This window comes from Pipra filicauda, unplaced genomic scaffold (genome assembly GCF_003945595.2).
Source record: "Pipra filicauda isolate LSUMZ 115617 unplaced genomic scaffold, ASM394559v2 scaffold137_size4652046_pilon, whole genome shotgun sequence".
Lineage (NCBI taxonomy): Eukaryota > Metazoa > Chordata > Aves > Passeriformes > Pipridae > Pipra > Pipra filicauda.
In genome coordinates this window covers 3,575,256-3,602,514 of record NW_024103851.1, presented here as the reverse complement: position 1 = coordinate 3,602,514, position 27,259 = coordinate 3,575,256, and the positions used below count along the sequence as shown (strand labels likewise).

Genomic DNA, 27,259 nt, shown 5'->3' with positions numbered 1-27,259 from the left:
CAAACAAGTCTGTAAAAAAATGCATTGTATAAAAAGTACATAAATGTATAACCCATTAGCTGTATTATGCAATCTAAATATTGTGGAATAAATTAGATAGAAAACTTAGCTATAAGCACATATGTTGATAGCTATTCAACAGAGGAAAGGGCTTTTTTAAAATTTTTCTTTCTTTTTTTTTCCTTTTTTTTTATTCTCTATTAATACATACAAATACGGACATGCGCCCATGTGCACATACATAAGCACACACACAGAACACACACGCACACATGCACACGCAAACAGTTTTGGCTGACAAAAATGAAGGCCCTGATTACACTGTTTAAAAATGGTTCTTGCGATGAAGGTGCTAACACACTATCCCTAGCCAATGTGACTGGGTTATACTGTGCTATCTTTTTTCTTCTTTTTTTTTTTTCTTTTTTTTTTTTTTTAACAGACTGTGCTCTTAACAAGTTGGGGAGCCACGTTAGTGCTTCTTTCCGTGAGAGGTATTTTGAAGCCTGTCCCGTCAGAAGGCAGCTAACAGGGTCTTGGTTCAGCAAACTTATGAGAGTCTGAAGCTTCAGGCTCAGGGTTATCAAACTCAGTGTAAACAGGGCCTAAAGGTTTCTCCCATTCGCTCTTATCATCTCCCCCTACCCAAAGACAAATGTTGTAAGTTTAACATTCTTTTAAATATGACAGCGAAAAATTTGAAAAAACAACAACTATCTACCTATGCCCTACAGGTTGGACCCTTCAGGTTAGGTGTTGACACTGAACATTAGGTCTTACAGGTGATGCGCAAACCCATTAAGAGTTGTCATGCTAGAGGGTGGTCGTTGAGACACCAGTCTTTTGGCAAAGACTGCATTTCAAACAGAAATCCTACCACAACTGCCTTTTTCTGTATATTTGCAGGGGCAATGGTGGAAAGGGCCCAAAGCTGCTTGCAACTTTACATCAACACTTTCTAAGTGTATACCAGTACTTTAGGTTTCTCTCACACAAGTACCAATTTTGAACATGTAGCCTCCCACTTGGCAGTAAGAAACAAACAATCTTATAACATACTGTGCTTTGCACACAAACATTCATTGTTTTAAGAGCAGTAAAATGAAGCCAGAAGTGCTTATACCTTGTGTATACATACATATGTACATACAGAAATATCTATCTCTATATATATGTATATCCCTTGGACAAAGTTGTTTCCCAACAATGCACAGTTGCTGTGCATCTGGGCCAAGTTTAGTGTTGTACGTACAAAAGAGTACAGTTATGCTTAGATGTACCTCAGATCCGAGCACGTTGGATCCAAATCTCAGAGATTTTCTGGGCTTACTTTACATGGCAATTTTCTGCTGAGGGCACTATTTGAATTTAACTGGTTAACAGAGATTCTAGCCTGAATGTAATCAACCCACTGACCCCTAATTCAAACCCTAACTTATTACAAGTGAATGGTACCAACCACAAACAGACTTTTTAGAGGCTCGCACAAATGTCTTTGGTGTATGTGTCTATTCATTTTAAGGTACAAAATAATAATAATTATTATAATAATAAAAATAGCTATTTTGTGTGCTGTAGCAGTTCTTGTATAGCTCACAATAAGTGCAGCTCTCAACCCCTCCCACACCCAACCACCCTCCCTTGCAAATATTTGTTAAATAAGGATTAGACAGGTCAGACACCATTGTAGTGCAAATAGTAAACGATTAAAAATTTTTTTTACAAAATATAGAAATGTTTGACTCCAGTAACTGGACAAACATGTTCCTTTCAAGTATCTCTCACCAAAGAATTTTTTTTAAAACAAGTTACTTCCATTTAAAAAAAGTCTCTCTGATTTTTTTTCTTTCTCTTGCAGGTAAACAGTTTCAAACCAACTAGGTTGCATAGTTCTAACATTGTAAGCACCTTTACAGAATGTAACTTTTATTCTTTCATTCATTTTTTATTCTGTTTTTTTTCTTCATTTTTCTTTTTTCCTTTTTCCTTTTTTTTTTTGTAAATGTAGTGCAGAAGATGAAGGTGTATACACCTGCACATTGTTGTTCTTGATCAATGTTAAGTATATGTATGTGTATAGTGTCTGTATGTATAGATATGTATATAAATACATAACCATATACATATACACACAAACACTACACACCTGTTCAGTTTCTCTGTAAATGCGGGGGGAAAGCGCTAGTGACTGTATTGATCATACACATGGCTTTTCAATGACATTTTGGACTTTGTCCAAATTGATGCAAGTCAGATGAGCTGCTACCATGGCTTGAACTGATGGGTAACTAAGGGAGGGAACAAAACTCCCCTAGTAATAACTAATGTTTAGTATACTATGTAATAAGACAAGGAGCATACTGAAAGGAAGGGGAAATCCCCAACCCATACCGCTGTTCAGATGCATCTTATTCAAGCCCGGGTTCATGAAGCTTTCTTCCTTTTTTATATCTGAAGTCTTCTCTAATCCTTCATTAGTCTTTTTTTTTTTTTTCCTTTTCTCTCTCTCTTTTCTCTCTCTCTTTTGTTTTTACTTTTATTTCTGATGATTGTTTCATTCAAAAAAGGTTATACCATGTCTGGTCTTTCCTCTTCTTGGGCTTTTGGTACATTTTCTTCCCAATGAGAAGGGTTTTGCGCATACACGAGTCTACGAACAGCCACACTCCTCCACTATCATATTCTGTATGTCTTTCTTAATGATATTCTGGCCATCATCGTAGTAGAGCATGGACATAGGCCGCAGCTTGGTGGGCACACAACATGACTTGAGGTTGGCAAAGGGGCTATGGCCCCGCATGCGGTAATGGTTGATGACAGTGGAGTGGAAAGATAATGACGAACCAGATGTGCCTGCTATATGGCTGGGGCACTCTCCTTCGCAGTAGTTGGCATGATAACCCGTAGGAGCAATGATCCAGTCACTCCACCCTATGTCCTTGAAGCTGACAAAGAACTGCTTCTTGCAGCAGATGTTGACTTTGCCATCACACTCCAGGCCTCGTCTCCGCCGCCTGTGCTGACGGTCCTCTGAGTGCCGAGCAAGCATCATCAGGAAGGGCCGATGCGATTGCTCTTTTTCCTCTTCTCCTGTGAATTCTCCAGGTTCCTTTTCTTTCCCTTCACCATCATCTTCCTTTTTCTTCTTCTTGCCCAGTAGCACCAGGCTGGCTCCAGTCTCTTGGCACAGGTCACAGGCAATCCGCACATCCAAAGAGTTCTTGCCTTGGTCCAGGAGTCTCTGGACGCTGCTGGAGACAGGAAAGATGTGCCAAGTGCTCTTACGGGTGTCCACTGCCTTTTCCGAAATCAAAGTCTCACTCCTTTCACCTTTCAGCCTCCCATCCTCCATATCTTCTGCTCCTTCAGAGTTGCCTTTTGGCTGCCACTGCTGTTGAAAGAGGCGGATGGTGACTTTTGTCCTGCTCCGGTTGGCTTTGGAGACCTTCAGGAAGAGCCACACTTCAGCATGTTCAACCAGTGATAATTCACTGCCTTCCTTTGAAATCTCAAAGTGCAACATTTTCTTGGCTGTGCCTGATTTAGTAAATGGAAATAGACAGGAAGAACTTGTTAGTATGTCTGCTTACATTCTGTTAAAGAGACTTCTGTTAACTTTTGCTACAGGCATGAAGTTCCCTAGGTTTCTACTTTCTAAATTTTTATGGTTCTTCTGTTCTAATCTTCCTTCACCTCACCCCCTCCTCAGTTTTGTATTTTGTGAAAATTCTTTGTTTTGAAAAGTTTATATTTGCCTGTTGTTTTCCAGCATAATATTTTAACCAGAGTGTTTTGTTATAGCAACAATATAGTCATTATTGTAAAGCATCTTATGACAAATAAGCATGAGTGGCTGCTAAGAGTTCATTTGCCTAATCTGTCTTTGTGATCACTGTTAACTGAAAGGTAAAAATGCTTTATGATGGCAGTCCATATATATCATACGCATAAAAATCTGCACTTAATAGCTGGTTAGGAAATGAGGTCCAGTTCTGCCAATTATTTAGCAATATTTTGGAAATTATGTGGGGAAGAGGTTTGCCCTTTTTCTGTCCATAAAAAGCCATTCGTCATATGCATCTTAAAATTAGTTTTAAATGTCAATTGCTTCAAAAACAAACAGGCACTAAAATATGAGCCTCAGCTTTAAGAGTTTTGCAGAGTTATATTGTAAAGAATTGCAGAACTGCAGCAGGCAGATTCTTCATCCCGTGAGATGTTAGCTGTAGATCCTGTTCTTAATTTAACATACTGTACTTGCAGTGATTATAGTAATGGTGAATACATTGGGAAATGAGCTAAAGAACTGTATAATTATGGGGATGGTTCTCTGGCATAATTGTATCAACTTGCTGAGATGTCATGATGATGATTGTGATGGTGAGGAGGTGTTTCTCTGATACAGAGCTCATATCCCTGGCAGAAGTTGGAATGAATAATGGGGGCTGTTTAATGATTTGATCACTAGAGCATGAAAAAGTTAAGAGAGAATGAATTAGCTGGGGGATGGTCGTGATATTATTCTCTTAAGAGAGGTACTTTTCTATTTTCTTGACAAAGAAAGAAGCCCTGATGACATCTTTTGTTCTTTCTTAGCATGGAGGTCAGGATGGACTGGGGTCACACATTTTCAGTGTGGAGATACCTGAATTTAGTGAGACAGAAACAGTATTCATAATTATCAATTTGTCATTGATATTATTCTTGAGTTACCTAGAGTTGTAAACCCGATTTTCTGTGCAGTAGTTCTACTTGCCAGTGAACTGGAATTTTGCACCCTAAAAACAGCAGATGATGATCAAAACAGAAGTAATTGGACACATACAGGAAAAATTGCCCTCACAGTATCAAGGCTCTTCTCCTTGCTTTCCATTGCCACTGAACTTCACTAGTAGGGGTTTCCTGACTATCTCCCTGCTCACCCATTCTCAGGCGAGACAGAAGTGGGGCAAAATCACAAGAGACATCTACCCTGTGTATGCTTGCTAATTCAAGAGTTGCTGATATCTGAAGTTTGTAGGCAGGCTGTGCTGACCTTTGAGCTACCTGTTCCTTTTCTTCTCTGTGAAGTACTGGCACTAACACATTCAGATTTCCCTCGTGGCTTTCCCAGGTCAAAGAGACAGATGTTTCTGAATTACAGTGTCCAAAGAGCACAGCGTTTTGTTTTTGTTTTCCATCTGAGAGTGTGAAATTGTAGACTTTAACTGTCACTGAGATAGGGAAACACATGGTTTGTGTTAACTGCTTCTCACAGACAGCTGATGCCAGTCTCTGAAGTAAGTTACATAAATTTCTCAGGGAGCTACATGAACCAGTGGGACTGTGACTTAGAAAAAGAAGTAGCTAATAGAAAAGAAAGAGCAAGCTGACTGGTACTGTGCGACATGATGGATTTACTGTTTTTCTATATTTTTTTAATTAAGATTTATTCGATAATGACTGAAAGTTTGCTAATCAGTTCTTACCAGCTAACATAATTTTTTTTCCGTTCTGGAAATCAAAATATGGCAAAGTTGCCAGCTGTGTTGGAGTAGACGTCAGGTGGTAGACACTAATCCCACTCCTGACTTACTTTGAGCATGAGGAGGTGTACAATGACATTCTTCCAGTCCAAATAAAGTCTGGTCCAAAAGGCTGGTTGCCTTGCACACATGGATGTTATAAGGAGTGTTCTTTATGAGAATGGATACTTCTAAGGTCTGTGAGGACCAGCCGGCCTGTGGCTTCATTCCCCCCAACTCTCTCTTCTAAAGCAAACTTCTAACTTTAGTTTATCCCTTTCCTTAGCACAGTCTTGATAAACCCTTTCTGAGGGGAATCTGGGCCTTAAGTGAACCTGAAGGCAGGTGATGTGCCAGGAGTCATTCCTGCCCATCCAACCTATTCTGCTTGCTGCCTCTATCCAAGGAAACTTTGGTTGAAAAAAAGGCGGTTTAGACAAGGCCACAGAAGGTGTTCTGGCACCCAGCTGCTCTCTTTTTCCAGAACTCACAGACCGGTGTGTGGAATAAGGATGTATTGCTGGGAATTGCAAAACTTTTTCTGTATTCCTGAGAAACCAAGCTGGGTACAGACAGCAGTTCTGATACTAGCAGAGATCTTGTGCATGGGCATATCATCTGTGCTGGATATGGACACAAAAAACGTACACTCTGGAGAAAGCAGGTGGGTGTGCAGACCTGGCTTGCTCAACAGGGAAAGAAGCTGTATGATCCATCTAATCTGAAAAGCCAGGCAGTCCTGTCTTACAGAACAACCTAATGCTGTTAAGTGTTAATGCATGGTATTTTACATTCTGCTGTTTCCATGCTAGTGGTAGTTGAAAATAGTTACGAATTGACATATCTGCAACAGCAAATATTCATATGACTTTATGCACTGGCCAGAAGCATAGTGATGCAAACACTCTTTTTGACAAATATTTCATGAAAGAAACAGGATCTCGAGAATCCTTTTTATTAGTTTTTCAAATGCTCATCTATGTGTTAAAGTTGAGTACTTCCTTATTACAAAAAATATTTGAATAGTTCAGTGAAAATACATAAGTATTGCCTTTTCTTTACTTGAGAGTAGTGAGCTTGAGCAAGGTAGCCTAAAACATGACCTTATACAGGGAGAACAGCCTCCCTATATGTTGTTAGCTATAATTTCAGCCACTCTGGATGTAGTTATCTACATTTTCACAAAAAATTGTGAATTAAGATTCTAAGGAAAAAACATACAGGGAGTTTATCTGAGCCTAATATTTCTGAATGAAAGAAAATCCTGAGTCCTCAAACCTGCATAGCTAAAAAAAGTTTTGTAGTGGTTAAAAAACACTTTCCCTTTCACAAGTATTTTTAGAAGGAGACTGGGAATGGTGCAAAGTTGGGGATAAAAAGCACGCTTTCACATTAGGAAAAAACAAAGCTTTTCTGAATTCTCTTCACATTCACAACTAGTTTGTTACGATCACACAGCACAAATGGTATGAACCCTGCAGTCTTTAAGAGGTCACTATGCTCAGACAAGTTAATTTTGAAATCAGAGTTTGGCCTGTGCTAAAACTAAATCGAGACCTCTGGATTTGGATTATTATGGTCACACATTCACTTTGTAACAGGATCTTTATTTCCAAAAGGTTCGGTGCTACAATAAAACAAATTCTTCAAGTGTTCTGAGACAAAAAAAACCCCAAAACTGTATTTCAGTTTCTCCAGATATTGCTTACGGATTTAGCAGTCTTTCCTTTTAGGTCTCAGTTAACAGACAGGATCAAAGCTTTGGAAACACATACTGTTCATCTAACTGAAGGTAAAAGAGAGACTCCTGAAAGTTGCGGGTTGTATCACTTCCATAATTACATTTTGTTTATCCTCTTGTCCTGCCTTTATATCTGCCACAGCTGATTTGTAAGGGTCTTTTTCCATTTCTAATCATCCTGCTCCTCCTGTCTGACTACTGTGGAAAGACCCACAGCCCAACACTGGTAATGCCTTCATCACTTTCACGTTCATATAAACAGCAATGTCAACAGCCTGGATTGTTATCATAGCAGAAAGCAGCTGAAAAAGGAGACAAGGGATTACTTCGAGCCCCCCTTGATTTCCTCATCTCCCTTTCTTAAAAGTTTGGAGAGGCCACCTCTCTGCTTTATTGCTGAATGAAGTCCCTTCCAGGATAAGAGCTGTGATGCCAAAGGAGCAGTCTAGCAGCACAAGTGACACCAGCAAATGCTGTGAGAAATGGTTAAAAATACAAGACCTAAGTAGTAGTGCATATATGGTAAAAGGTTTAATGGAAGGAGTTACTGAATGGAAAGAAAGCATAGCATCAGTATATATAGCATGGGAGTTTGCTCATATCTGTTTTTCTCTTCACTAGTGCTCGCACACATTTTTAAGAGAGAAACCTGAACATGCAAGCAGAGGAGAGCCTGCACAGGTACCCTCCTCTCCACCTCTGGAAGGGCTATTCAGGGCTTACACACAGGACTCAGCACTCAGTACCTGCTCCCAAGCAGCCCTTGGTGACGGGCACAGCACAGGAACCCATGGAAAGATTGACAAAACCCTTGAGGGCCTAGGCACAGAGTGACTGGAGGGGCAGCCCTGCATGGGCTCATGCTGGGCTCACAGGAGTAATCTGCAGCTCCAGTGTGCTCTTCCTCTGAGGCTAAGGATCCTTCCTTCAGTATGGCTGGCTTTAGCTATGTAGTCAAGTTCCTTTATTTGCAATTTGCAGCAGGATTCAAGATCAAGCCCTGTTAGTTCAAGCTATATACTTATATGTATACTAGGTAGAGTCTAAACTATACAAATAAAAGGATCTTCTGTTGAGTAAAATGCTGAGATACTTGATGAAATTTTAACCATATGCTGTTAAATAATTAAGGCTGGTTTTTTTTCATAATGAAGGTGATTATCCTTTCTGACATTAGAGTGTGACTTATTCTTAATTTCTTTTAATACACAGCATTTAAATTTTCCTTTAAAAATACTCACTGTGTAAAAAGATGCTGTCACTTTAAATTTCTATGCTTCACCGGTGCTTAATTTTGAACCATTTTTGCATTAAGTGAACTGTTTTTCCATACAAAGCTAGCTTTTTTTTCCTTTTTTAGTTGCTAACTTTACTACTGCCTATGTTTAGATTTGGGGGAATTTGTACTGCGTGCCAATCTGTAATTACATTCAAAAGCATCCTTCCCTTCACTTCTCATTTCCGTTCCCCAGGAGACAGAAAAAAAATAGGTTACTAGAAAGGTTCCTCTAAAGGGAGTGAAGAGAAGAGCACAGTTATTGAGAGATAATTGCTCAAAATGTTTACTAATGAGTGACCACTGGAGTCAGATGAATTGTTTGCAGTGTAGAATTTATTCAGTGAATTCAGCACTGTTATCGTCTGGCAATTATCCCCTAGGCAGATTGATTATTATAAACATCCTATTACCATGATTAGACAGTGGTCATTTCTGTAAATGCCTTTCAGCCTATGGAGCACTGGCAAACAATTTATTCTAACTATTCATTATCCGGCTTATGTGACTGGTCATCCAGGTTGCAAACTTTTATTCCTGCTCCCTAAGTGTTGCCTCTTACAATGGGAGGAGAAATTACAACACAATTAACAAATACCTTATCTTTATGCTCACCTATTATTTGCTTCCAGAAAGAGGAGATTTTGTTGTAAGAGAAAAATAAACCAAAAATGAAAATCAGGAAAAAGAACTATTCCCCAGGCATTCTTGGGGGGGTGGAGGGGGGGGGAGAGCGGTCAGGGAGGGGGAGAGGGAGGGAGCAGGGAGGGGGGAGAAAGCAGCAGCAACTTTATTTAAATACCTTTTCTTGAAAAGTTAACCCAAAGAGGCATTGACAAGGTCATTTAGAATGTGGAACAGTTCAGTTCTGGTGAACCCTGACTCTCTCCTGCTATTTTGTTAGGAGGGAAGCACTTTACATCCACAGCTTTGAGTTCTTTCCAAATTAAAAGCCCTTCCCCCACATGGCTTTAAATATTTAGAAACAAAAAAGGTGTTTGTTTGGTTGAAGTGGGGTTTTTTTTACTTGATTTTTGCATTTATGTCTGAAATAGCTGAAGTGAAGTTTAGGGTCATTTGCACCAATAACATATTCCAAGGTAAAAACAATACCAAGTCTTTGTCTTTTATAAAAGAGATAGCAATTTTTTGCACATACTTATAATAATTTGTTGTAAAATCTAAAATTAAGTGGATTAGAAGACGCCAGTCTTTTTTCACTAAAATATTTAATTTCTGTGCACTAAGGCCCAAACCTCAAGCCCACTGAAATGAATAACAGAACTTCTAGTTGCTCTCCAGTAGACTAAGCTTCAATGCTAAATCAATGTTGCAAAACTCTGTTGCATTAAATGAGATTGCCTTTTCATAGACTTGCATTGCCTTTTCATAGCCTTTCATTGCCTTTTCATAGACATATCTAGATATAAGAACTTCTCAGCATGAATAATTTACATGTATGCAGTGTAGATATATCCTGCACACAGGAAAACGTGTGAATACACATACTTTTCCACAGGAATGTTATGTGTAAAACTACACAGGTATATAAGCATGTCTACCTCAGCATGCCTGTACATAAGGACATATGTGTGCCTATACACACATACAGGCAAATACACGTTCAGATATTCCTAACTGCCTTTCCATGCAAATCTGTAGGCATGACTATACACAGATATGGACACATACAGTACTTTCTGTCTCTCTCAGGTATCTTTTTCTAGACTGGTTCCCACCTTCTCAGGTTCATCTGTGCTTTCTCAGGTTGTTCTTTAAACAACCAACCTCCCTGAATTCTCACATTTTAATACAATAAAACAGATTATTACAGAATGGCTTTCCTCTTCTGGAATTAACTTGCTTTAATTTCCTAAACTTGAAATCTTCAGCATAGCATACCAGAGGAAAAAAATAATCAAGGGAAAATAGGCTTGTTTTCTAAAAGCCAAGGAGACTGCATTAAAAAAAGATCTGAGCAAACCATCTCAGATGATGATTCATGGTCACATTTCTCAGTATCTTGTAAAAAATAATATTGATAATTTCTGATCTCTCTAGATTTCCAGAACTTTTAGCATCCATCAGTTTATCTTTTTCCCCTCTGTCTGTTCCCTTCCTGTACTATTTTCCTTGCAGTTTTCCACTCCAGTGAATCTCTACCTTATAAATAAACTAGAAGAGAGGAACAATCTGCACTCAGAGAATTTACAGATAAGCACAAAGATCTCAGAGAGTCGGGATCCAATTAGGTAAAACAGGAGTTTGAGGGAAGGCTGCCTCGTGTGAAGCAAAAAGCCTTTGGAGTGTGCCCTCTCGTGGACGTTCTTTGCTCAGCACGAATACCTGTACTACTAAATACAGCTCCTTTCAAAAGAAAATTGATGACATTATTCATAGAGACATAAGCGATACATCCTTTTTTTTCTTCCCGAACTCCCAGATTGGCTGCATAGGGGTAAGTATCTTCCTAGGAAAAGGCATGAGTATATACAGACATGCATCCATCTGCACATGAAAGTGGGCATCACATGATCAAGGCAGTTAACCTTGAGTTAACTGTATGAAGTATGAAGTATGAAGTGGTATAAAACGATAGAATTGGTCTAAATAGCTGTCAAATATCTCCTTTTTTCCCTGGCAGTTCTCCTAACAATAAACCTTTGGATTTCAGTATTTCCATCCAGTAATTCCTATCACCTTCTCGGGGGCTGATGTTAGCAACCCGTTTCATTGGTAGTTTAGTTGCCAGGATCAAATTCAGTTGGCAAAATCCCAGATCCACCTAATAAGCTATCTACTTAAAATAATAAGTGAGCTAGTAACCAATTATATTTTATGAGTATTGAGTATCTCTGTTATAGAACCTGTTGGATTTGCTTGTCGCAAAGTTATATGACTCCTCTCCTCAAAACACTCTTTAAAGACCTTGAAGTAACCCACAGAACTCTGGCATGGCTACCCTCACAGTACAACTAACCGAGGTTAGTAATCTTAGTTTGATAGGCAAATAGAAAATAATTTTCATGTTTTACTTGTAAGAGTGCCAAAGGACAGTAGGGTGCATTTGTAAACTTTTGCCCAATATTCACAGTCATTAGTTTTGCAGAGATCTGTCTGGATTTGTTAGCTGTGAAAACTACCTGCCAACTGTTTTGCTGATTTCCTGGACATAACTACACCTGTGCTTCAGACAAGTTCACTGCATTTATTTCCCCTCTAATTGTCTGAAGTCGGTGCTCATTTGAACTTTGCTATTTTAGAAAATAGTCTCAAGCCAGAGCCACATGCACAGGGCACTGTTTGTTCATTCACTCCGTTTCTTTGTATGTTTGAGGATATGGCTGATGAAAGATGGAAATACTACTTTTTTATGAAGGCAAGTAGTAAATGTGGCTTCTGAAAGGTATGAGGAATGGCTGGTTTATGTCAAGCCGTACTCAAAGGAACAAGAAGCCTAAAGCCTTATTTTTCTTTTCATAGACCTTTATTTGATACAACGTGAGATGTTTCCATTCATTTTCATTGATTTCTTATTGCCCTCTATTGAGACAGAGTGAGTTCCACATTAAAAGCAGAAAGAACATTAACCCAACTGTGAGAGGAACATGTTTATTCTCCTGCTTGGTGTTTAAACTTCTTCATCCTATTCCCAGTTTTCACAGAATGAAAAGTGGGGACTGTCCGTGTGGCTATATTCTATTCCTGTCTTTTTAACTCATAGTTCCCTTGTCTTTGCTTTTGCCTCACTTTCCTTGACAGGAAAAACATAGTGCTTTAATATTTGAAAGCAAAACTGCCTGTGCATGATGAGAAGAGATCCCATGTGGAGTTTATTTAAGCTGTTGCAGCATTAGCACCTGTAAAATGTGGTAGATCCTCTGATGTTAGAAAGACACCAGATATGAATGGCTATAGATGAAGAATATGTTTCAGCAATCTGAAGTTACTCCAGAGAGTGCAGTTATCACTTCCATTATAAGCCCAAACCCAAAGAGCTTGGTTTCTAGGTTGCTAATTGCTCCTCCCTTGTCCCAAATCAAAGCCTAGCAGGTATGGGAAAAAGGTACAGACTAGCCCTCCTGCCTTGGCTTCCAGGATGTCCCTGTCCTTCAGCTGTGCAACTCCATAGCATAACTGCTCTTAAATTAATTTTGCTAGCAGCAGTAGGACAATGCTATGTAAATCAAACTGAGTGATGTGTCAGTATTGGGTAGCTGGTGGTGGGGGGGATCAGTGGCAGGATGATTGGCCAGTGTGTGGGCAATGGCATGATTTTTGCTGCTCACGTGACCCCGAGAGCCAATGGCTTCGGGAGCCGCTGTTGGAGGGTGTCTTACAGAGTAGGCATATATCAAATTCCAAATTCCTTTGTGTCAGAGCTCAGGAGAGACAATAATGTGTTTACAAATGATTGGGACTCACACAGTGAAGAGAAACCACTGTTCATGCCATATGTGTTCCACTGTGCTCAGAGCGAGCTGCTGAAAACCAGGTGGGGAATCCGACTCATAGATAGCTTAGAGATTTCCTTGCTTTTACAAATTCATTTCTAAACTAATGTTGAGCTGCCCCTGCTTCTAATGACCTCTGGCATTGACACCTTCTGCCTGCTTTCTGAAGAGGAGGGGATGGAAAATTTGAAAAGCCTGAGCTCTCATACTGAAAGAACTGATGATGTGTATATTGACAAGGACTCCAAAGGCAAGGATTCCTTGTACAGTTGAAAATCAGACAGCTAGAAGGAATGTCTGTTCTTAAAAGCATGCACACTTCTTGTGCACGGCTTCCCTGCAATCAGAACATCTGAGTCAACAGGTTTTCAGGACTGGAAACTCTGAGTGTTGTCTTAATTGTTTATACTGCTGCAGCAAACTTTTAAACAAAAATGTTTGGAGTTCCTTTGCATACTTTGCCTACCATATGCTGTACCAAACAAAACAATGACATTCTTTTAAAACCGTCTTGGCAACAGGAAAAATGCTTTGGCTAGACAGCATCATAAAAAGTTGCTGTTAGTTAGATGATAGAGTTATTGCAAGATACTGCTATTGATGCATGCATGAACATACTCATTTATAATAACAGATATATATGCAGATGTAGATACGTATACATTGAATTAAAATGGGTTCTGGTCCTATTCGTGTAGGAACAGCACAGCAAAGTACAACTTTAGAGCTGTTTCCTATAAGCAGTTGAAAGGAGTCTTAAGCCATTACTTAGTAAATATACATATTCTGAGCTCTTACTGTGTAAGTGTTAGGGGAAAAGAACTGTGAAAGAGTTCAAAATACACCATATCAAGGTTGCATTTTTTGTCTGGAATGTTTTAGGAACAGAATCTTTTTTCCAGTATGCAGAAGTCTGCATTACAAATTGGATCAGCTACAGCAACTTGTCCGGTTCTATTGCAGTCATCTGACAGTCCCTGCAACTCTTTATTGCCAAAGATGCTGTGTTAAATTAAAAAGAAAAAAAAAAAAAAAAAAAAAAAAAAACCAAAAAAACAAACACAAAAAAGCCCTCTCACTTTTAACAGTTAAAGCTGCTTCATCTGATTTTATAACTTTCACTCTAATTTTTACATGAAAGGTTGTTTCTAAAGTAGTTTGCAGCTCACTTTCTGTCTTGATAAACTCTCCAAAAGGCTTCAGACTTTTTTCCTTCACCATCAACTCTGCAATCCAGTACTTTACTGCAAGTACTCTGGCTTCACAGACACAGTTTGGAGGACCCTGCTGCAGCCTGACTTCCCTGTGTGGCTGACTGTACTTAGCAAGTGTAAGCTGTAGCCAAGACTAAGTCAGAAAAGTCAAATTCCTTTGGAGTCCTATACCACCCCCCCCATCCCATTCCTTCTTCTCCCTTCCCCCAAGTCTCATCCTACAGTCTTTCAGAAAACATTATTGCTGAGAAGAAGAAAATAATTGCAGTTTTGGCACAAAGGATATTTTACAGTTTTGCTTTTCAAGCACTCACCTGATTCTGCAAAAGTGATGATTTCTGAGGTTTGCTCCACAACTTCATTCATTTCAGCTCTTCTTCCAACATCATCCTCTATTTCCACATAACCATCCTCTCCCACCTTTCCCACATGGAGTTTTTTGATGGCATTTAAAAGTGCTGCCTTGGGCACCGGCTGGGTGATATTAGGTCTGTCCCTCAAGTGCAACATGTTCAATATGTGCTTCTTTACTGCTTCCACCATCTCAGGCTGTGAGCTGGGCACATCCTTTGAAAGCGTGGCAAGGGCACATGATGGACAGTCAGTGACTGAACTGTGCCCCTCGGATCCTGGGGTTGGGGAACTCCTCACTATAATCCAGCAAAGCACCAACAGAAATCCTCTCTTCCAAAGCAAAGGCATCCTGGCAGCAGAAGTTGTTGTGATTCCCTTTTTGAAAGGCCCTGCTTTTCCTCCCCCTTCACGAACAGTTTTTTTGGGGGGAGCTGGTTTAGTTTGTTTGTTTGTTTGTTTGTTTTTTCCTTCTCTTCAGCAAATTCTCTGGAACAAGAACCAAAAGTTTTCTGTGAAGTTTTGTTTGCAGGTTCCCTCTCTGAATGCAATAAGTGCTGTAGATGTTTGTGGCTGTCAGGGAGAAGAGTTCTGACTCTGTCTCAGAGTAGGAGAGAGACACAGAGAGAGGGAGAGAGAGAGAGAGGACGGATTGGCCTAAAGTGAGTGAGTGAATGAGAGAGGGAGGGAGTTTTGTCTGTGAGTAAAGGCTATGATTAGGAAGGGGGAGGAACAGGCAGGCTGGCTTCCTTATGCTCATTGCTCCCCTAACACACACCTCTCTTCAAATATCACTACTCGTGGTTCCTTCCCTCCTCCCTTTCTAAAATCTCTTCCCATTCCTGTAAATCTCCTCTTTTTTTTTCTCTCTCCGTTCGCCCCTCCCCCCCCCCAGCTGTCATTTCCCCCTTTTTTTTTCCTTTTTTTCCCACTTTCTTTTTGTTTTGTTTTGTTTTGTTTGTTTTATTCCTTCGACATATCACTGGCTTAACTAAACAGAGGAAACATGAATGAATGAAAAGGGTGAAATCTTTAACGAGCACCTTACTCTTGGTCCTGCCTGGTATTGTTAGGGATAGCAGGAGATGTTAAATAGCTTGTGAAAGAGATGGGGATGAGGGGAGTGGCTCCAAATATTTTAGACAGAACATTATTCTGCCCTGAGTAGAAGAAAAGATCTTTTCTGGAGGTTATTAACACTGGCAAGAGATCTGAAGGGTGCAAAATCACACTGTTATTTGGAGGGCTCTATAATACATGATACACTCCCCAGCTGCAATATGCAGTCAAGCACTGAGAGTCTAAACATGAGTAGGTACAGCACATATCTGTGATGTGAAGGTAGTGCCCTCCCACCAGAAATACCCCTACTTTTATGCTAGTCTGTGCCTAGAAGTTCTCAGGTAGTTATATTTAGGTTTGGGTTTAATCAAGCAATGCCTGAAAAATGTTTTGAAGGTAAAAATTGTTACATGTCATCTGGCCAAATCATACTTGGTTCTGGCTCAAGCAAATCCCTCATCGATGCCAATAATAATTCTGTCTGAGTGAAGGCTGAGTAAGATCTTCTACATTTGGCCCATTGTTATTAAAAGGCATGTATTGCTTCATTCATTTAAATCATGCAGAGCAATCATAATATTAGAATAAGACAGTAGGAATTAAAAGAAATCTAAAGCATTACTAGGAGCAGGAGTTTCAACCAGTGCTGGTAGCCCCTTGACAGTTTATGCTCTACAGTGAAAAAGCATTCCCGATGTCACTGCCATGGCTTCATGTTGCCTTCAGATTCTGTCTCCTCTCCATTCTGTTCCTTACTGAGCGAAGTTGAAGTTAGCCAACTCGCTTACATTTGAATTTGATAATGGAAAATGGAAAAATTACAGCTATAACTATAACTTTTTGGGATTCTTCCCCTCCGGATGTTAACTTGTACAGATTTTCTTAGAACAGCTTCTTCTTTTTTAGTGTTTACCCTTTTCCTTCCTTTCATTCTCTTTCTAACACAGGTCTATCTTCTCAGGTGTGCTTACCTCCTACCCAGCAAATATTCCACTTTTAGTATATTACCATCAACCATTGTATTTCACAGTGGAAAGGAATAATTTATAAATATAAGCATTTAGAAGTCTCTAATTTCCATGAGATGACTACAGGCACATGGGCTAAGAGACAGGCAAGGAATTATAGTTAGAGTAAATGAAACACACAGAAGTAATTGAACAATCAACCAAAGTTTTACAAATGTTATATATTGCAAGTCCTTTTCAATTAAGCTCTTTTATAAGTCTTTTACTGTTATAAGGCATCCACAGTACACCCTCATCTGTGTTTTACTGACCTCAGTTGCTATACAGTTATATACTGTTACACTTACAGGTCTGTCAGCATTATAAACCCTGCAGCCATTCTTATAAACACATCTTTGTAACACAAACCTCACTATAATACATTGAAATTTCTTGGATCTTGTGAACAGCCCAAAGTCTGTTGTAATTATACGAAGTCTGAAAGTCAGCTTGAAATAGAACTAAAAGTTTAATGGACGAAAAAATAATTTCAGATGAAAATATGCATTCATGATTAGATGTACTAACAGATGACATAATTAAAGGAGTTATTTATAGTTCTAATATAGCACCTATCCCAATAGTGTCTGATGAAAAGGAAAAGATAGACATAAACCAATATAAAATACAGACAAGTATGTTTGGGTTCTTGCTGTGGAGTATACGTTGCTTGCCATCTACTAGAGGTACACTTATCACATACAATCTCTATTACATATAGGGATAGCATATTTCACTTGCATGCCATGATGATGACAGATTTAACATTAAAGCATAACTTTCTAAAAACCACTGTTTTCTAAAAGAGTCTGTCAATACCGCTGATTCCAGTTCATTTGTACTTACATGCATATACATATGTGTACAAAAATACATAGCATTTGAATACATACAGAAATGGTGGTTCAGACTCTTTCTATAAAATTACCTGAGCTGCAAAGGTCTGTATATGTATTCATGCAATATAACCCTAGCAATATGCAACAGCATGCACAGGAATTAAAAGTTTCGGTTTTAAAAGAAAAAAGCCGATTTAAAGTTTTACCTCTCTAGTCCTGACTCTCAGAAGGAGACTGCTGTATTGTGCACTAAGAACTGCTGAAGTTCCTCTTTGTGGTATTTATAATGCGAAGCTTTGTACTGTACTTCTCATGTGTACACTCACATATAACGTCTGTCAAAAGTAAGTGGGCCGGATCACTGTGCTGGATTGGTTAATCCTGTTACATCAGCATTGACTGTTTTTCCTGTATGAGACATACTTCTGGTAATTATCTAATGGAAACTCCTAATTGTCTAGCATGACAAAATATCGTGGATTCAACTTGTAGTGGTGATCTCCATTTAAAGGATAGAACTTAACATGAGACTGAAAGCAAACACTATGAGTCAGGAAGACACACTCCAGCTTGTTTCATTGCATAGCTATATAGATATTATTAGATGTAGATTTCACTGATTTAGTTTAAATATAGTATTTGCCAGATATTTAATTACCAGTTTGCAAATTGTTTTCTTCTTCTTTCATACTCCAGGATATATCAGATACTCTTTCTGCAAATTTGGATCCTTTTCAAATTCAGGAAAATGCATTTTAGTAAGAATCCTTTTGCTGTGGATGATTTTTTTTTAATTCAATCTCTGAATAAATATGTCCTTCTGTTTAACTTAGGGATCCCTTTAAAGCTCTTAAAAAATGAATCATGTTGCTCCTGCCCAAGTCTCCTGGCTTTTTGACATGCAGATTGCATCACACTATTAAAAATGGCTTAGACATCTAAAAATAAAATACAATGAATGACAAGTCACATTTTTTGCAAGTGTGATATTAACACTTGTGGAATAAAATAAAAAGCAATTTTCATTTCATTTTACCTTAATGAAAATCAGAAATAACTATGCCAATTAGGCAGTACAGAAGTAATATATATATATAATACATATATTATATATATACACACACACACATACATGTGTATACATATATATGTATAAGGTCGAAAGTAAATCTAAAATCCATCTCCTTTCTTAAACACACATAATAACTGGCTTTATGTGGTACCATTTATGACAAATGGCATGATCATGCAGTCTTTACTCATTCAAAACACCCACTGATTACCAGAAAATCCCCATCCTTCAGATTTTTTTTTGGCCTGAATCGTACTTATAATTGTATTTTTGTGTCCTGTTGGTAATGTCAGTTTAATCTGTCTTGGAATATGGCTGATCTGGATCAGAGAAGAAAGATTTAAAACTTTCAGTTTACAGTGATACCAGAGAGTCCTTAAAGCAGTGTTGATCCCAACTAGTGTATGTGCTGTATTCACACAACAGCTTTGGTAGAATGAGCAAAAAATCAGAAGTTAATGGGAAACATATGACCAGATAGGTTGTTTTGTTTCCCATTTTTAATGTGCATATAAGAAATTTTCAGGCTGTAACATGATGTGGATTGAAGCCTCTTGAAACAGGTTTCAGTAGCTTTCCTGCAGTCTGATTTTGGTGGTTCCAGTTGTTACAAAGAACAGCTTTTTTATGGTTTCTTTTTCCTTTTTTTTTCTTCTGTAGCAGTGAGAGACTTGCTTCAAGAAACAGATAATGAGCATGCATATACCTAGCTATTCACAGTTATTTTTAACGGGGATCCTAAACCTAGTTTTGGCAAAAGACTTTTCCAGTTTGCTATTCTGTTTCTGTTTTTCTCGAGACCAGAGTGAGTTTGGTTTTAACTGTCATCCTAAAACTCTTGAAATTAGTTACATACTGGTAGTGCAGGGACTGTTGCAATTTGGCAGCAGACGTGCTCAGCAAGGGATCTTGTATTGCACTGGTTTTACAGAGAATGGAAGATTTGCCCTGAAAGTAACAGAGCTATCTTCTCCTTGGACTCACAGTAGTGTGGTGCTCCACTTGCAGCAGCTGGTATGAAGGCTGCTGACCATCTACTGATGCAGCACCCAGCCGGTCCGGAACTTCTCCCGCAACGGCAGCGAGTCAGAGAATTCCTGATGAGAAAGCGTGTGGTCTGTGACAAAAAGAGAAAGCTACCTAGTGAAGTACAGCAAGCATGTATGTGATTTATAGTGCAGGATAACTTCTGAAAGGAGTTTAGGAGAAGTGAAAAGCATTATTCATTTCAGAGCATGCTCCTTATTGCCTCAGGGAGTTTGTGTATAGCTTTACCAAAGGCCTAATGAAAGCTTTACTCAGTGACTAATTTTTTTCGCACCTATTTCTCTCTTTATAAATATTTTTCTCCCCATCCCCCCCGCACTTCTTTTCATTTTGTAGAACACAGCAACACCTGCTGGCAGTGGTCCGGGAGTACTGCTGGAAAGACCCACTGATCTAACTCTTCAGACCAGCTGCCATTAAGCACTGCCAAGCCATATTAATGAGCTGCCTCTATTTTTACCCCTTCCTGCCAGAAAGGGCAATTGCTCTTGGGAAAGACTGTAGTTGGTTTTTTTGGTTTTGTTTTTGGTTTTTTGGTTTTTGGGGTTTTTTTCTGATTTTTTTTTCCTGTCAGCTTCAGAGTCCAGACAATCATTGTTCATTTAGTGAAGCTGGGATTTCTAGTTTAAATTCTGATACCACTGATTTAGTCTACATAAAACATCAGAGTGATGCTGAGCTCACATGCATATTTTAGTTCTAAGCTGGATCAGAAATAACTAAAGGAATGGGACTGAGAAAGAAAGGTTAGTATTCCAGCAACCTGTCTCCTTTTTCCTCAGTTGTGGATTTTATCTTACAAACCATAAAAAAAGTGATCCAATACCACTTCGTTATTCACTCAGTGGATACTGTGTGATTCACTGACTACTTTGGAATCTCGAACTGCATACAACATATTTTTCCATGTCCATTCCTGCTTTGAAGAGCAGCCGTTAGAAAACATACTGTCACAGATTTCTTTGCAAATCAGCTGGAATTTCACTCTGTTGTACCTTATTTTCCTGTAATAGCAAGAAAAGATATGCCAGAAACTTATATTTAGAAGGTTTATGTTTCTACTTTTATGTAAGTGAACCAATTAAGGCTGATCTTGCTGTTGCTACTAACTCAAATGCTTATGTGCTCTTTAGAGGGGCCAGTGATTTCAATAATAATTAGTGAGCTGGTCAAAAAATAAAGTTCATCTGAGGATAAGAACTCGGTCTAGAGCGTAGGGTAGATAGTAGCTTTCAATTTCTCACTTTTTTTTTTTTTTAATATTGATGGATGACACTTTTTGTAGGGGGGCAGGATAAGTATAAATGTTCTGTTTTACAAAAATCTTATGTAAAGTCAATCTGACTAACAAAAGCAAGTAGTTAATTTTCTTTCTAAACTATACCTATATCTTCTGACCTGACATTCATTGATCTTTTTTCTTGCCAACTCATGGAACAGTGAGCTTTAACAAGGATATTTCATGTCCATGCTATTTTAGCATTTGTGTTGCCTTCTTATACTTAAAATAAAAACCAAGGCATATCAATACATAAGGTGGGTGACACAGATGATGTTATTAGCATGATGGGACACCACTTAAATATGTGTCATAATCAGAACTTGCTCAGAACTTCCCATTTGGGGGCAAACCTATTTACAAAGGGAATTTTCCTGAATTTATAGAAAGAGTATGTAGTTAAGTTGTAACTGGAGAGAGTAGTCCAAGGAACCAAAGTTTTTCACACAGCTTGTTCATTTGACAGGGGATTTTTCAGTACATTACTGGAAAAGTAATCTTTTTTTTCTTGAGAAACAGCTCTGTAATGTGTAAAATGTCTTCAGTGGTGCTGTCCTCAAAGATATTTTGAGGTTATGATTAAAGTCACATCAATGATTCAAACCACACAGGGAAGGACCACCAGGTGATAGATCCTGTTGGCTCCATGTAGGGTGAAAAATTTATGGCTAAAGTTGGAGCAGCATTTAACATTTATATGTGAATTTAAGCTACTATTGAAAGTCCACTAAGTTAATTTGCATGCTGTTGAAAACTTAGACCGTTGCACAAAGCATACATTGGAATAATTCCTTGTGTAATTGTACTTCAGTCAGCATAGTTTTATCAAGGACGTCTTTGGACCAAGTTCAAAATAATGGGAAATAGCATTATTTCTCTGACAAGCGCTGAACTCTCTGCTCTGTGTCCCTTTTACTACAGTTAGTCAAATCACAGCACAGACAACAGTCTAAGTACAGACTGCTGTTATCTTTTGGCTTCTAGGGCCAACTCCCGCTGCCACTGAAGTTAGTGCTGACTGTGGGAGTAAAAATCAATTGAATCAAGCTTTGACTCTAAGGATAAGTATTAACCTTATGGATGGAAAGAGAAACAAAAAATCGGGCCTTAGACAAAAGCTGTTCAGATGATTATTCACTGATGTACTAGCCAAAGTAACATTGTCTGTGGATTTTAGAAAGATTTACAACTGTTTTTGCAACAGGAGCACTGGACCCTTAGTTAATGTAAATGGAGGTACCTCTTCTGACTTCAGAAATTGGGTTGCATCAGTAGAAGATCTGATGTAAAGTCTATTTGTTTAATTTAACTTCTATGTATTAATGTCTTGTTTTTAGCTTTTCCTTTTAAAAACAGATCCTAGTTTTTGTCTTGTATGAAAGGTCCAATTTCATCTTGTTTTAGGTCCCTCAGTAATGGGGATACACTTTGTCTATTATGTTTTGATTACTTCTAAATCTGCTGATGTATGGAAGGGAATTGAATGAAGCTTATAAGATTGCCCCTTTTGTTGAGCTGAACTCAACCAGAGACTACACTCGAAAATCTTCCAAGGTAGTCATCATGCACAGGTCATTGGGAAAAGTTGCAGTGCCACACATTAACAGATATTCCCATCTGTGAGAGTGGCCAACAGAGAATTGCCATAAGTGAAATACTGAGGACATGAACAAGTGACTTAAAAAGGATATAGATCTTCTGCATTGTTGCTGCTTTGTCATTGTAAATCCTCTGTAGAGCAAATCACTGTAGATAAAGTGAATACATCCTGCAGTAAAAATGGTAAGAGGACTCCTGACTGCTTATAACTGTTTAGTGAACAGAGTTTTAAATGGGGACAAGAAAATCTGGATTCTATGGCTCTGTTCTTGACTGCAGAGGACAAGCACCTCATGTCCCCCTCTGTAAAGCTGAAAGAATCAATATCTGTTCTGAGATCTGTGGGGCAAAAATATCAAACCAGCCCTTGCTGCTGTTTGGTTTCTCATGGCCACTGGTTTCCATGAGGGTTATTTAAACTAATGTTTGGGCTCATGTCCAATACACACACAGGTTAAGTCTGAGAGATGGGTTGAGCTTCAATGATCATTTTCATGGAAGCACAGGAAATTATTGAGAGCACTTCACATGTGGGGAAGTGAGGGGAGTGAAATGAACAGTTATCAGTTACTGAGGTAATGAAGGTGCCCACCTTCCCCATACATAGTCTCCCACCTCCTGCCTCTGTTTTAACAAGCACTAGAGATTACCCTGAGATTCCAGGTTCAAATGTAAACCTGCCTAAGTTTTGAGAATTTATCTCAGATTTTTCCTCAAATCTGGGGATTTAACACTTAAGATTTGACTTGGTAGCAGGAAACTGAACTTTGGAGTGGATATGGGATTACCAAATCTGGATTTAATTCACTAATCCACTTCCGTTAATTTTTCTCATGTGACTTCACATTTTATGGTCGAAATTTTATACTTGTGGTTCAGTGCAGGTGGGACGTGTAACACGTAGTCCGTTAAATACCTACTTGCCAGGTGTCTGATTACAGACTGCAATGTGCAGGAACTATTAGGTTTAAGTCTGTTTATTGGTGAGCACAAAATAATACCCGCCAAGCTCAGAGGTCTTGGAGAAGTGCTTTTAAAATGAGCTTTATAACACCCAGTAACAGTTAGGGGAACAGAGGGTTGATAGGCAGCAGTGATGGCCAGTTGCCTAGAATATCAGTTCCTCTTCAATAACTTTTGTATGCCAACTATGAACTTATAAACAGTTATTTTCTTTATTCATTGTCTGCTTATTGGTGTCATGCCCTCATGATGACTCCTGCTAAAAGGGGTGACATAAGGTAGCTCAGAATAAAGTTTTTGTGTGCAAACAGGGCTCAACTGTGTGTCTATGCACACATTTTTTAATTGCTCCTTTGAAGCTGCCCATTCAGGGACAGTAACCAAGCATCTAGGAAGTATAAAAACAACAAAGAAGTGTTCAGATGTTTCTCATAAAGCAGATTCTTTTTGGGGGGTTAGTTCTGGTTCTTTTTTTTCCCCCTTAAACTGAATTTAGGTCACGTGATCAGAGTCAAATTGACAGCTTTGAACAATAACTTAATCTGCTTGCTCACAGGAGAGAATAGCAGGGACAGCCACAGGACAATGTTCCTCCCTCACCCATGTTCTTGGGTACACAGAGACTAGCTCATGCCCTTGGCTCAACAAGTTCTTGAGATGTTCAACAGAGTTGCCTGTTGTAGTGTTTTGCTTTGAGTGGGAGCTGAGCTGAAAGAAGTGAATGCTTTCATACAAATCAGCAAATAGCCAATCTAGAAGTGGCAGTCAGGGAAATATTCATGAGGGATATCTGCAGACTAGGGAGAGAGGAATCTTGGATGTATTATTTAGAGGTCTCCAAACTTAAAAGTGTAATGTGAAGTGGCAGTTCAAAAAGGCAACAAAATGTTGGATGTTGTCAGGAAGAGTGTGAGAGCAAGACAGAGGGTACCATTTTGCCACTAAATATATTTGGTGCACCCACAAAGTGAATGCTGTCTGCAGTTCTGGTCTCTGCATCTCAAGTAGGATATATTAGAGTTAGAGAAGAGACATTAAAATTATTAAGGTTTTGGAGAAGCTGCTTAATAAGAAAAAAGGGAAGAGCAGCTTGGAGAAGAGAAGGCTGAAAAACCATATGCTTGGGGTTTAGAAGATCATGAAGATGGCAGATAAGGTGAATGCTGAACTGTTATTCCACCAAATCCTGCAGTACTAGGGGGAACTTGTTGAAACTAGTAGGAGAAGATTTAAAACAGATACAGTGCTTAGACAATGAAAAGGGAGCTTCTGGGATTTGTTGCCACAGGAGGCTGTGGAGGCAGGCAGTATCAGAGGACTCAAAAAGGTCCATTAAAAACTACCAGAGGGAATAGGCAGGGACATAGCCTTTAACATCCTTAATACAACAATTGCAGATGCTGGGGAGCTTGAAGGGACGGGCCCACAGAAAGCAGCCAGGCTCACATTCTCTCTCCAAATAGCATCTACTATTGCCACTGCTGGAATGAAAAAGGGGGTTAGATAGACCACCAGCACAACCACTCAGGGAGTGTCCTTATGTAGTAGTGAGGCACTCCTGTCTCCATGCTGTGGAAAGAAGAAAGCTCCTGAAGGTGATTCAGAGTAAGATCTAACTGTTCCTGCCCTGAATCACCCTCAGGAAAGCCCATCACTCATCACCAATTTCAAAGGAAATTTACTCTAGACAAAAGGAAGTCTTGTGAATAACCACGTTAATCACAACAGACACAAGCTGAGTTTGAACTCTTGCTCTAGAACAGACAAAAAGTGTCATATATAAAAACTCAATCGAGGCACTCCACAGTCATTTTGGTGAATGCTTTTAAGAGCAAAAACACTGTATCAGATTATTGGTTAACTTTGATCACCAGCAACTGGAAACATTTCCTCAGCCAGTGATGTTGAAGCAGTATGTCAAGCTCTGGTTAAGATGAAAAGTTAAGAAAACATTTTTTGTATACATTAGACTGCTTTCTCATAGTCTCAAAGCTGAATCACTAGGAAAGACTGCCTCTGCTGTCTAGCTGCAAAGCTGGTCTGAATCGCCCAGGTATGGCCAGATGTCCTAACATTTATGGGAAGTCTGCTGCATGTTAGCATCTGGAAATGAAACAGGCTGTGAGGCTGGAATAGCAGGATGACTTCTGACTCAGAAAGAAGGGTGAAAGTCAGGATGTGATTCTTTTGTGTAAAAGCTACCCCAGTAGATTCATTTGAGCACTCCAGCTCAGAGACATGAAATAACTGCTTAAGGGACAATTAAGTATTTCATGACCTGATTTCTACATACAGTGAGCTATTTGGATGTGCAAATATAGACATATTTGGACATAAATTACTAGAGTTACACATGTGAAACATTTTTAGGCATCTGCTGAAAACCTGGTCACTCCAGAAAAAAAATTAGTTATTCCCAAGCATATTCTGAGATTCAAGAAAAGGCTAAAATACAGTACAAACTGCACAGAATCGAAACTTACCTTTTGAATGTTTTCTAACTGTGAAGTCAATTATAAGGGATAAAATGACTGATCTCTGGTAGCACAAATACTTGGTATATAAATTTTCTTCAGAAATCAGCTGATTAATCACCACTAAATCCTTTGAAATAGCTATATGTCTTTTTTAACTTTGAAGATATGAGGTGGGAGCTTGCTCATGGTACTTAATTTGCTGTTCAGGGCTACCAAAGAAGTCTGTGGTCAGGATGGAAATGGGAACCTACCATGATTCTCAAGCTTTTTTCCTACTTGCTAAAATATGTTTCTACCTACTTATGAACTGTAAAACCACACAAAGCTGCACAAAGCCTCTGACAGAAATGTTTAGAATACAGTTAACTGGTCTGCAGTTGACCATTTCAGTATCTGTAGTACTCCTCAGCTCATCTTCTGGCTGAGTTTCCAGATATTACCATTGGGACCATTATTCACTGATTTAGTTTAGAAAATTCTGTTTGTTTCACTAACAAGAAGTCTTTTGTGAAAGTGAGAAGTACAATGTTATTAGTGTTTGGACAAGTAAACAGTTAGTTTGCACACTCTATCTTTTGTTTAATTAATGTTCAGAAAGGGCATTTGAATTTCCCAGCTCAGAGACAATTTTGGTAATATAATGTCCAACCTCTGCAGCTCCAATTTGGAACTGTTTTCTTAGTGCTTGTGGGACAGAGAAGTTGAAAGTAGTTTCATACAGCCTTTATATTATCAGTGCAAGTGCTGTACACCTCGCACAAAGAAGTTCGTTTGATGGAAAGAGCCCAAAGTATCTGACCTTCTCTCAGAGCACCCCCTACTTATAGTCTGGGCTGCACAATGTAAATGCTGTTACTCCACAGGGGTAAGAATTCAATTTATACTGGTAGTGCTTTCACAAGAGCATTTCAGTTCAGTAGGTAAATATTTCCAGGTGGCCAAGTCTAATTTTAGGGAGGGCAAATTTGCAGAGGTTAAATAGCAAACAAGATTGTTATAAGTCTCTATCAATTTGAAAAAAAAGAAAATGTAATTTAATACAGCATTCTTCCAAAGATTAACCGGAGGCTTGACACACTACATAGCATGTCTGACTGTGTTGTTGCTATTAAAATCCATGTTCCAAACATTCGTAAGCTTCTTTTGTAAAGATATTCTGGAATTAGCAATGAAGAAAAAAGATATCACAATACCAGTAGATGAAGCAGAAGATGTGGATCATGCAGCTTTATGTTGGAAAGGCCATTAGGGGAGTTTTTTACTAGTTCTGAGTCTGAGTGTGCGTGCATTGAATGAACAGAGAAAGGGAAGAGCCTGCTTCAGGCCAACAGAAATATCTTGCAACTGTAAAATGAAGCAGAAGAGTTTAAATGG

The 27,259-nt window shown here is 38.9% G+C and overlaps 1 protein-coding gene across 2 annotated transcripts; it reads right to left on the bottom strand.

The window, feature by feature from the left end:
- Window positions 1-431: 431 nt before the first annotated feature.
- On the bottom strand, window positions 432-27,194 carry INHBA (inhibin subunit beta A). Of its 2 annotated transcripts, XM_027712016.2 has the most exons (5): window positions 27,079-27,194; window positions 19,505-19,637; window positions 17,655-17,856; window positions 14,504-15,029; window positions 432-3,537 (listed from the first exon to the last, which is right to left on the bottom strand). In XM_027712016.2, exons 4-5 carry the CDS (start codon window positions 14,889-14,891, stop codon window positions 2,651-2,653), a joined length of 1,275 nt encoding a protein of 424 aa, XP_027567817.1. In that variant the 5' UTR covers window positions 14,892-15,029; window positions 17,655-17,856; window positions 19,505-19,637; window positions 27,079-27,194; the 3' UTR covers window positions 432-2,650. The 2 variants fall into 2 exon arrangements, with proteins under 2 accessions (XP_027567817.1, XP_039234342.1); XM_039378408.1 differs by lacking the exons at window positions 17,655-17,856; window positions 19,505-19,637; window positions 27,079-27,194 and having other exon boundaries at window positions 2,510-3,537; window positions 14,504-15,188.
- Between the last annotated feature and the right edge of the window lie 65 nt (window positions 27,195-27,259).

What these genes read in the sequence shown, in the direction of transcription:
- INHBA (XM_027712016.2), bottom strand. Translation starts at nt 14,891, where the DNA reads ATGCCTTTGCTTTGGAAGAGAGGATTTCTGTTGGTGCTTTGCTGGATT. An exon ending in CATCACTTTTGCAGAATCAG is followed by an intron (nt 3,538 to 14,503) that starts GTGAGTGCTTGA and finishes TTACTAAATCAG; the next exon opens with GCACAGCCAAGAAAATGTTG.